The 12,295-nt window shown below is 40.8% G+C and overlaps 1 protein-coding gene across 5 annotated transcripts in view; it reads left to right on the top strand.

Annotated features, from left to right (window-relative positions):
* The window catches only part of LOC133562931 (periphilin-1-like), a 94,337-nt gene that overhangs the window by 62,801 nt on the left and 19,241 nt on the right, over positions 1-12,295 (top strand). For all 5 annotated transcript variants that reach the window (XM_061916768.1, XM_061916769.1, XM_061916770.1 and 2 more), the window contains 3 exons: positions 1,353-1,486; positions 4,587-4,663; positions 6,326-6,475. In XM_061916768.1, the coding sequence (XP_061772752.1) occupies positions 1,353-1,486; positions 4,587-4,663; positions 6,326-6,475 (361 nt within the window). The remainder of the gene's footprint in view (positions 1-1,352; positions 1,487-4,586; positions 4,664-6,325; positions 6,476-12,295) is intronic.

Genomic DNA, 12,295 nt, shown 5'->3' with positions numbered 1-12,295 from the left:
CCTTCAACAGTGCAATTATATGTGACGACTCACCAGCGTTTCGCACTTCGGCACTTAAACAAACTGTATTGATTCACAACGGAAATTGTTCCACACAGTAAGTTAAAGTTAAAGTACCAATGACTGACACACACACACACACACACACACACACACACACACACACACACACACACACACACACACACACACACACACACACACACACACACACAGAGAGAGAGAGAGAGAAAATCAATCACCTAGTAGACGTTGCCTTACAGTCTCTACTGCATCCTGGGTTGTCATAGGGAGGTGACGTTGAATGAAACCAATGTTGTCCAGTTTTAGGTCTCTGATCTTCGCCACAAAGTCCATGGAACATTGGACATCATAGCACAAAGGTGCTAAGATGGTGGCCACATACTTAGCAATACTATATGTCAGAGTTTTTCTCACCACGATAAGGCAGAACCATCCTTGCCCAGGCACACCCTCCTGTTGTTGGAGTGTAAATACTTGGGGTGTTTGCACCAGCCGCTAGCCTAGATCTAACCAATCCGTCCATAAGACTAGATCTGAGCAATGTAGGTCTAAAAGCATGAACTGACGAGGCCTATTGGATCAGAGGCGAAACATCTTCTCGTCCAGTTGCGATCGGTTAAATGCCCTGAGTATATAGATTTAACTTTTTCCAAACTGTTGCCAAGTTTAGGGTAAATACATAATGTGCTTTTAAGTACAATATGTTTTTTTTAATATCGGGTACAACATTCTAACAATAAAATTGCATTCATGTCAAAATATTGGGGTCTTTTTAAAAGTTACCGTATTTCGTTGAATTGCCGCCAGGGCGCTAATTAATTTAAAACCTCTTCTCACTCCTGCGCTTACCAAAGGCATGTGGTAAAAGTAAGCATGCACTAATTACTTTAAAACCTCTCCTCACTCCTGCACTTACCAAAGGCATGCAGTAAAAATTTTAGTGTGATGTAAGCTTGGACCTTAAATCCTACTGAATAGCTCTTAATCGTCTTCCCTTTATACAATTTCAAATTACCGGTATTGAAATCAGCCTCCTCCATTTTGAAAATGATGACTGGGGATGTGTCACTCGTGATGTCACAAGTTTGACCAAGCGGTAATACTAAGCATGCGCTAATTATTTTGCGAAGTGAGTTTGACCCGGCAGTAATTCAAGGCAGGCGCATACTATATGCCCTGCGGCAATTCAAAGAAATACGGTAATTTAAATTATGCAAGCAAATAATTTACTGCAATCATCACGATTAATCAAAATTCAAAATGAATGGTTTGACAGGACGCATTTAAACTATATCTTGCCTTATTTTCATGTCGTGGTTCCCTTTCAGTCAAAAGGATCGTAGTCATCACAGGCCCTCCAAGAACGAGTCTGAGCGTTTTTCCGGAAAGAGGAAAGGCCCTCTACCTGCCAAGAAGACCTGCTCCTCTGAGTCGGACAAAGGCTCTGCCCAGCCTCCAAAGAGTAAGCATTTTTGTGGCTAATGAACAGCTGAGATGATGGAATGAAAACAAATGCAACATCATGGTACGAACACAATCCAGTTCCATTTTGTGTGCTTTCAAAGCTATTCTTCCCAAATTAATTAATGTCAAGTGAATTAAGTTGTTTTAGGGTCAAACTGTTGCCAGCATGAAACATTTATCTATACAGGAAATGTTTTAAAAGACTTAGACTTAGACAAACTTTAATGATCTTCAAAGGAAATTGTTCCAAACAGTAGCTCAGTTACAATAATGGAAAGTGTAAGGATGGAAAGGATAATGCAGGAATGAATAGACTAAATATAGTGATATAAAAATAACAAATATACGTAATATTTACGTAACATGTGTACAGTATATTGTATATACTGATATATTATGTCTATATCATATTTTCGCCGGTTACACCCAGCGCCCTTTGACGCAGCGGAGTATAGTACCAGCGGGGACCGTCAACAAAGACACGTAAGCAGTGTGATCGGAAGCAGAAGTGGGGATGCCGAGCGGGGCTAGCAACAAAGCAAAAGGCTAATCCCGACAGAACGCCGCTTCCTTCCATCCTGCTTTCAAACGTCCGCTCCCTGGAGAACAAACTGGACTACCTGAAGCTGGATTTAAATAGAATACGCAAGCCTGCTACTCTGGGTGAGGAGTCAGTTAAATTAGAACTAGTCAGCGGCAGGTCTGATAATCCCTGCACACATAGCAATTTTCTTAGAATAATTCACAACTCACATAATGTTTTTTCTGTTGGACATGCGTTCTACTGAAGTGGCAAATTATGATGCGTTCAGTTTATCGCAGCACCAAGCAAACAATCTGAAAATTCCCGTCATATCAATTACTAGATATGGTCGTAATTATTTTAAGTGCACTACGCATAATAAACGCAACATTATTAATATTGCTACTACGGATAGTTTGATCAAAAACTCCTTAAAACAGCCCACTACCTATAATATGGGCTTTTTAAACATAAGATCATTGTCTCCCAAAACGTTATTAATTAATGAGGTCATTAGAGACAGCAATCTTAATGTCATCGGTCTCAGCGAAACCTGGCTTAAACCAGACGACTTTTTTGCGCTAAATGACACATCTCCTCCTAACTACGAATGCGCATATTGCCCGTCCCCTTAAAACGGGTGGGGTGTGGTCGCACTAATATACAACGAAAACTTTGACCTTAGTCCTAACCTAAATAATAAATATAAATCATTTGAGGTGCTTACTATGAGGTCTGTCACACCGCTGCCTCTATACCTGGCTGTTATCCATATCTACCGCCCCCCCAGGGCCCTTTTCGGATTTTATCAGTGAATTCTCAGAGTTCGTTGCTGATCTAGTGACGCACGCCGATAATATAATTAGAATGGGGGACTTTAATATCCATATGAATACCCCATCGGACCCACCGTGCGTGGGGCTCCAGACTATAATTGATAGCTGTGGTCTTACTCAAAAAATAAATGAACCCACACATCGCAACGGTTTTACGATAGACCTAGTGCAGGGGTCAGCAACCTTTTCCACTCAAAGAACCATTTTTACCCATTTCACAAAATAAAGAAAATAATGGGAGCCACAAGACTCTTGAAATTTGTAATGAAATAACACTGTATACAGATTTTTTTTTTTGCTTTGTGCTATGTATAAACCAGGGGTCTCAGACACGCGGCCCGCAATTAAATATGAAGATTTTATGTTAGTGACGTATGTTTTTTTCCATCTTTATTATGCATTTTCGGCCGGTGCGACGTATACTCCGGAGCGATTTATAATCCGAAAAATACGGTAGTTGTTTGTGTTATTTCAACACCTTATGGAATATTAAGGACACACATGAATACGTTATCCTCACATCTCACTGTCAACGAAGCATAAATCATTATGATGCTTATCACCTAACTGTCCAGTAAAATGAAACCTTCCCATGAAGGCATTTGTTTCCAGAGGTGGCGTGTAATGCTAGTTGGTCACATGTTAATTTATTATCGGCACAACCATCACATGCACTTTCATAGTTTGGGGATGGGGGTAAAAAAAAAATTTGGGTCCTTCGGCTTCACATCCTGACCTCCTCAGCGAGGGAGTAGATTGCCTTGAGGCTCAACCATGTCCTCAGGATCACGTTGGATTCCTCATTTCACATGCTCGCTTCAGGACTTTTATGTCCACCCAAGGAAAAATAAGGCCCGGGTTTACAAGAGATGTTTTCAATTCATTCGACAAGGTGGAGATCATTAGAGCGAGCGCGAATCGTAATGGCTTTTGCTTTGATTTTTTCCAAAGCTGCACAAGCGTATTTATGTGCTGAAAATGTAGTTCTTTGTTGCTCCAACCTTTTGAAGATGCAATAAACCTGAGAAAAAAACTGTTGTACCGCCCACTTCCATCTGGAACACTAATTAAGCCAGGGGAGCATGCTGAAGTGGGGTTGTGGGGTTTTGGTGTGCATTATCTCAGTGTCTATAAACATATAGAACTATCTTCTTTTTTATTTTTTATTTTTTTTACAAACATTCAATTTTAGGTGATTAAACTGCTGGATAAACTTAAGATGTGCAAAGTTTATAGTCAGCGATCATTATCACCTGTAACATGTTGATCCAGGAAATGCAACAGTAAAAATCCATGCAACTCTTTTAGAGACTGTTTAATTAAGACTGTGTTCACACTTGTGGTTCGGTACTCAAGTCGGGGCCATAAACTGAAAAGTAAACTGAAACTGAAAGTCTTTGCAGTAAACGTATACATAAAGTAAGGAGTCGATTGAACAGCTTTCATGACTGAGGGTCATCCCAACCAAAAGTGTTTTGAGATAAGACCTGTCTCTAATTGATATGCTTTACTTGGTAATAATCTCTCAACCTCGGGTATATATGATTGCGTTCACACTTGACCAAACCAAGAGTTGCCATTTCTCCCTCAAGCCGACATGACAAGCATGAACGTACCCAATATTTGGTTGGTACTTGATCCACTGCCTGTTTTGCCTTAAATTTTGTCTTACTATTTCTTTTGATCCACTGCCTGTTTTGCCTTAAATTTTGTCGTACTATTTCTTTTTCGTTCAATAGATGAAACCCTGACTGTAACAGTGCCCACTCCGAGCAGCCCCGTGGAGGAAACTCCTCAAACGGCTTCATTGTCAATGGTAAGGATCTAGTTAATTTCAGACCAGATTATGGTACATCACGTTTGCACTTGCACAATTCAACATGTCCGAAAAAGACTAGGAGGAAGTAGTTTTTTATTCTAACACATTCTCTGTGTCTCAGCAGTTACTGATATTTCTAATGTGCACTAAGTTTTTTTCTAATGGAGAAGAAAGGATTAAGAATATGTAATAGTGATTATGGCTGGGCGATATATCGATATACTCTATATATCGCGGGTTTGTCTTTGTGCGATATAGAAAATGACTATATCGTGATATTCGAGTATACATTCTCACGCAGTTGCTTTCAGCTGCTGGCATTACACTACAGGCTCTTCCCACTCTTTCTTGTCTCTCCTTCTCACAGACAGCAAGCGCACCTTCTTACACATGTCACATACTGTCACGTCATACGTCACATACTTATACCCGGAGCAGAGAGATAGCATGGGTAATGTTAGCTGTGGTGCGGGTGGTAATACGAGAGAAAGAAGGTGCGAATCTGGTAACAGATGGAGGAAGAATTAATGCCCAAGAAAAACAGCAGGGGCTCCATCGTCTGGGGGTGGTTTGACTTCAAGTGGGAATATGTCGAACAGAGAACCGTAATTTATTAAGTGTTGGGCAAAAGCGTTGCTACCAAAAGTAGCATTACTGCTAATATGTAGCATCATTTGAAAAGTCACCTGCTAAAGAATGAAGAGTGCTTACTCCGCATGTCAACATCTCCATTCTGTGCCACACCCACAAAATGCCGAGGCAAACATTTCCAGATCAACACCGTATGAAACAACAACAAAAGGAGATAATGTCCGCAGGAACCTACCACATAGCAAAGGACGAATACTATTTTATTTCCTATTATGCAGCTCATTTTTATTTGACACTTATTGAAATATCTTGTGAGACATGCACAAAAGTGCACTTTATTTGTTTTAAATTACTTTAGTGGCATTCTGTACAAAAAGTGCACTTTTTTAGTGTTGTTTTGATATGTCATCTTAGTGACATCATACATAAGAGTGCACTAATAGCTTGTTTTAAAATTTCTCTGACAATCTTGCAATTTCTGTTATGAAATGACATGAAAGTTTTTGCCGTTGCTTAATAACTGTTTAATAAATACACTTTTGGTCAATGGACTTAGTTGTGATTTTCCTCTCTGCATGAAAGTTTAAAATGAGCATGTATTAATGCAGTATGAACAAGAATGTTTCAATGTAGACACAGAATCATCATACTGCGGTGATTATATGTATCAAGTGTTAATTCAAGGCTAAGGCAAAATATCGAGATATATATCATGTACCGCGATATGGCCTAAAATTATCGAAATATTAAAAAAAGGCCACCGCCAAGCCCTAATAGTGATGTTAATAGACTCTGTAGAGTGCTTATTCGGTAGTTAAAAATAAGGAACTGACATGAGCATTGTATGGTCTTTGTATACTAAAATAGTATTCAAGTGTTTTAGATGCGTTTGTGTCATCTCTGCTGTCGACATGTGACTCGCGTAAACAGGCGCTCGTACCAAAACAAGAACTCAACACTACTTCAAGAGCAAAGTTGTGTCTTATTTGAAAGCGCTTTGAAATCAGAACCAGTTTGTGAACCTGGTGACCTCGCTGTTGACTCTTGACCTTTTTGCTCTCCCAATAGGAACAACCCTCTGACTCCGGCGCAGACGTAGAGGAGAAGGTGGTGGTAGAGGTGGCCCCTCCCAGCGCAGAGGCCAAGACGACTCAAGATGAAGTCGTAATGGCCCGACGATCTGAAGCCATTAAAGCCAAGGCACTGGATATTAAAAAGGTAATTAGGATGAAAAGGCAGGTCTTAGATTAAATTGCTGGGTTGCAACCACGTTACCTAGAACCTGCCTTACTTCTGGTTGTGGGGGGCAAACATCTCAATATGGCCACCGTTCTGTTTTCATCGGCTGCGCAGATGTCTGGGTTTAGCAAAGGATTAGAGGCAACTATACAAGCTTGAGATATTGAAGAACTGGAGTAGATCCATACACTTGTTAGGAAAATAATTTTTCTTGAGATCCAAATAATTTTCCAACATCATGTGGGTGGACATTTCCAACTATTTAGTGGCCTACACTTTGTTGTAAACTGGCAAGGAGTTATAGATGTACAAAAGTATGGAGGCACATAGTTTATTTCGAATTAGGTAACATGCATTAAAAGACAATATTCAACTATATAATAGTAAGTTAATAAACCTCAAAGACTGCATGTCCCATATCAATGACATACAATGTCTAACTAGGCTGTCACGCCAAATTTCTTCTCCCTACAAACCCCCCCCCATTTACTTCCTGGGTCATGATTAAAACAGACGTTTTGTTAACGCTATATTATAAAAATATAACGCTATATTATAAAAATACAGACGTTTTATTAACGCTATATTATAAAAAAATTTAAAAAACAATTTACAAACACAAGCTATGGGATGACATAAGAGGAAACGTGACCCCGGAAGTAAATGCGTCATCCCATAGCTTGTGTTTGTAAATTGTTTTTTAATTTTCTTAATAATATAGCGTTAACAAAACGTCTATATTATTATAATATAGCGTTATATTTTTATAATATAGCGTTATATTTTTATAATATAGCGTTAACAAAACGTCTGTATTAATTATGACCCCGGAAGTAAATGGGGGGGAAGGTTTTTGTAGGGGGGAAGAAATTTGGCTTGACAAGGCCTCATTATTATAATTATTATAGTTGCTATTTCCATCCATCCATCCATTTTCTACCGCTTATTCCCTTTCGGGGTCGCGGGGGGCGCTGGCGCCTATCTCAGCTACAATCGGGCGGAAGGCAGGGTACACCCTGGACAAGTCGCCACCTCATCGCAGGGCCAACACACTAAATTAAAAAAACAAAGCAATTTACATGTAAAGTGTGACACTGAAATATCCAAGTACAGTATTTTTTAATCAATCAATCAATCAATGTTTACTTATATAGCCCTAAATCACTAGTGTCTCAAAGGGCTGCACAAACCACCACGACATCCTCGGTAGGCCCACATAAGGGCAAGGAAAACTCACACCCAGTGGGACGTCGGTGACAATAATGACTATGAGAACCTTAGAGAGGAGGAAAGCAATGGATGTCGAGCGGGTCTAACATGATACTGTGAAAGTTCAATCCACAATGGATCCAACACAGTCGCAAGAGTCCAGTCCAAAGCGGGTCCAACTCAGCAGAGAGAGTCCCGTTCACAGCGGAGCCACCAGGAAACCATCCCAAGCGGAGGCGGATCAGCAGCGCAGAGATGTCCCCAGCCGATACACAGGCAAGCAGTACATGGCCACCGGATCGGACCGGACCCCCTCCACAAGGGAGAGTGGGACATAGAAGAAAAAGAAAAGAAACAGCAGATCAACTGGTCTAAAAAGGGAGTCTATTTAAAGGCTACAGCATACAAATGAGTTTTAAGGTGAGACTTAAATGCTTCTACTGAGGTGGCATCTCGAACTGTTACCGGGAGGGCATTCCAGAGTACTGGAGCCCGAACGGAAAACGCTCTATAGCCCGCAGACTTTTTTTGGGCTTTGGGAATCACTAATAAGCCGGAGTCCTTTGAACGCAGATTTCTTGCCGGGACATATGGTACAATACAATCGGCAAGATAGGATGGAGCTAGACCGTGTAGTATTTTATACGTAAGTAGTAAAACCTTAAAGTCACATCTTAAGTGCACAGGAAGCCAGTGCAGGTGAGCCAGTACAGGCGTAATGTGATCAAACTTTCTTGTTCTTGTCAAAAGTCTAGCAGCCGCATTTTGTACCAACTGTAATCTTTTAATGCTAGACATGGGGAGACCCGAAAATAATACGTTACAGTAGTCGAGGCGAGACGTAACAAACGCATGGATAATGATCTCAGCGTCTTTAGTGGACAGAATGGAGCGAATTTTAGCGATATTACGGAGATGAAAGAAGGCCGTTTTAGTAACGCTTTTAATGTGTGCCTCAAAGGAGAGAGTTGGGTCGAAGATAATACCCAGATTCTTTACCGTGTCGCCTTGTTTAATTGTTTGGTTGTCAAATGTTAGAGTTGTATTATTAAATAGAGTTCGGTGTCTAGCAGGACCGATAATCAGCATTTCCGTTTTTTTGGCGTTGAGTTGCAAAAAGTTAGCGGACATCCATTGTTTAATTTCATTAAGACACGCCTCCAGCTGACTACAATCCGGCGTGTTGGTCAGCTTTAGGGGCATGTAGAGTTGGGTGTCATCAGCATAACAGTGAAAGCTAACACCGTATTTGCGTATGATGTCACCTAGCGGCAGCATGTAGATGCTGAAGAGTGCAGGGCCAAGGACCGAACCCTGGGGAACTCCACACGTTACCTTAACGTAGTCCGAGGTCACATTGTTATGGGAGACACACTGCATCCTATCAGTAAGATAAGAGTTAAACCAAGACAGGGCTAAGTCTGACATACCGATTCGTGTTTTGATACGTTCTAATAAAATATTATGATCGACGGTATCGAAAGCAGCGCTAAGATCGAGGAGCAGCAACATAGATGACGCATCAGAATCCATCGTTAGCAATAGATCATTAGTCATTTTTGCGAGGGCTGTCTCCGTCGAGTGATTTGCCCTGAAACCGGATTGAAAGGTTTCACATAGATTGTTAGACGCTAAGTGTTCATTTAACTGCTCCGCAACAATTTTTTCGAGGATTTTTGAAATGAAGGGAAGGTGAGACACCGGTCGGTAGTTTACCATGAGGTCAGGATCGAGGTTAGGTCTTTTAAGGAGAGGATGAATAACCGCTTTTTTGAATGCTAGGGGAACAGTGCCCGAGGAAAGTGATAAGTTTATAATATTTAGCACTGATGGACCTAATAATACAAAGAGCTCCTTGATCAGTTTCCCAGGAAGAGGGTCAAGTAAACATGTTGTTTGTTTTATTCCATTTACACGTTGTAACAATTCCTCTAATGTTATTTCCTCAAAACGAGAGAAACTATTTTGGAGGGCAGTATCCGCCGTATATACAATCGTGTCAGTGTTAATAGAACCCCGTTGTAGCTGGGACGCATTGTCTTTAATCTCCTTTCTAATGACTTCAATTTTCTTACTAAAGAATTGCATAAAGTCATCAGCTGAGTGGGTGGAGCTACTGGAAGGAGTCCCTTGTTGGGTTAGCGATGCTACCGTACTAAACAAAAATTTAGGATCGTTTTTATTACGGTGGATGAGATTTGAGTAATAATTAGCTTTAGCTAAGGTAAGCATGCGTTTATAAGTTATTAAACCATCACTAAATGCTTGATGGTGCACCTCAAGTTTAGTCGTGCGCCATTTGCGTTCCAGCTTTCTGCATAATAATTTCTGAGCTCTAGTTTCTTCTGTAAACCACGGGGTGCGCTTTTTTGGAGCCTTTTTTAACTTTAGCGGTGCTATGTTATCAATGGTTTCGCGCAGGGCGTCGTTAAAATTGTTAGTGAGGTTATCAATAGAGCCCACATACTTTGGGAATGGTGCCATTACCGAGGGCAGTAGGTCAGCAAGAGTTGTCGTTGTGGCCGTATTAATGTTGCGGCTGCTATAGCAGTTATTATTATTATTAGTTTGACGAACATGCGTCTGAACCTCGAATTTTATAAGGTAATGATCGGACAATACTTTAGTATACGGGAGTATCGTAACTTTGGAAGCGGTGATCCCCTTGACAAGCACTAGGTCTATCGTATTACCGTTGCGATGCGTGGGTTCATTTATTATTTGTGTGAGACCACAGCTATCAATTATACTCTGGAGCGCTACGCACGGTGGGTCCGATGGGGTATTCATGTGGATATTAAAGTCCCCCATTATGATTATATTATCGGCGTGTGTCACTAGATCAGCAACGAACTCTGAGAATTCATTGATGAAGTCCGAACAGGGCCCTGGGGGGCGGTAGATAACAGCCAGGTGTAGAGGCAGCGGTGTGACAGACCTCATAGTAAGCACCTCAAACGATTTATATTTATTATTTATGTTAGGACTAAGGTTAAAGTTTTCGTTGTATATTAGTGCGACCCCCCCACCCCTTTTAAGCGGACGGGCAATATGCGCATGTGTAAAGTTAGGAGGACATGCCTCATTTAGCGCAAAAAAGTCGTTTATTAATAGAATAAACGTATTTGAACTGAAAAATGTATAATTTCACCAAATTATACTTTTATATAATAGTGTTTCTCCCTGAAAATGTGTTAGTTAAGGTGTTGTCTCTCCGGCGGACAGACCGGGGAAGGGAATGGGTGGGTGTAAGGGTCGATGGAACTCGGCCTGTCGCCATCACCTCTCCACCTTGTCGCTGCCACCACAGCCTGGGGGGCAATAGACTACAGACTGCGGTGACGTAGGCCGGCTTCGTCGCGTGAAGAAGCCTACAACTTGTGGTTGTTTTTTCCGCTCCATTTGCTGAATGGCAATATACGATATATATCTCGATATTTTTTCCGTAAAGTAAAAACATAACAGTCCTAGTTACCTTAGATACTAAATTAATGACCTACAAAGTCAAATTAATGAGTTACTGTGAGTAAGCGTTTGAAAAAAAAAAAATTAAAAGTGGAGCCACATGCTGACATATGCTCAACTCCATTCATCCATCCATCCATCCATTTTCTACCATTTGTCCCTTTTGGGGTCTCTCCTTAATTTATTACAGCATTTGGGAAGCCTGTAGTTGATTTTTATTATGTAAATGTTATATTTTTATCAACATGTGATAGCAGGTACCCTGTCATTCAAAACTAGACTGCTACATTACTAATGATTAATGTAACTATAGCTGGAAAAAATAGTACAATAGCAATAGGAGAGACTATTCATCCCTGAACACTATGGAGTTCATGTAGGCTTTATGATGCAGTTACATTATTATATCAACTCTCAGAGACAGAAACTCTTCATTTATCATAATGTCCTTTTTTGCTGCTTGAACACAGGTCAATCAACACAAAAAAGGTCAAGTGAAATAACTTAGTTTTTAACTGTAAGTCAATAATGCTTGTTTTTCTCAGACAGACAGGTCTTTGCTGTCCGTAACACACGCACGCACGCACGCGCACACACACCGCACAGTGAGCTAACGTTACGCTAAATGCTAACTAGCCTTCATCTCAAAGACTGCGAGTAAGCTGAGCTGCCGCTTGTTTCTAGAACGTCAATGGGCTCATAGTGATGTTACTAGTAGTTGACTGGGAGGTGTTTATTATCATTTGGGGAGAGTCCGCTGCCTTTCCTGCTAAAAACACCTTTCTGCTCGCTCCACGTTACATGCGCTCTGAACACGCACTGCTGATTTGGCTGTCACCGGTCTGCGTGTAACCAATCAGATGGTTCTGTGGCTGGGTGCTGCAGAAACATACTGACAGAGACAGACGCAGAACTAAGCAGAGTAATTTGTTAAGATTTTTTTTTTTTTTTTTTTAAAGACTTTAGTTTAGGCGGTGGCTCTCGGTCGTTAAGGTGGCCGCCTTAACAACAAAGCGCTGCGGGAAACCCTGATATGTGTCAATTAAACTGTAGTCCTTAATCTGGTTCGCCACAATAAGTAGCTCATTTCTCTAGCAGCCAGATACTATTTACTAAACACACACA

This window comes from Nerophis ophidion, linkage group LG12 (assembly GCF_033978795.1).
Source record: "Nerophis ophidion isolate RoL-2023_Sa linkage group LG12, RoL_Noph_v1.0, whole genome shotgun sequence".
In the NCBI taxonomy this organism is placed as follows: Eukaryota; Metazoa; Chordata; class Actinopteri; order Syngnathiformes; family Syngnathidae; genus Nerophis; species Nerophis ophidion.
Note: the sequence above shows the minus strand (reverse complement) of the source record. Positions and strands in the feature narration are given on the sequence as shown.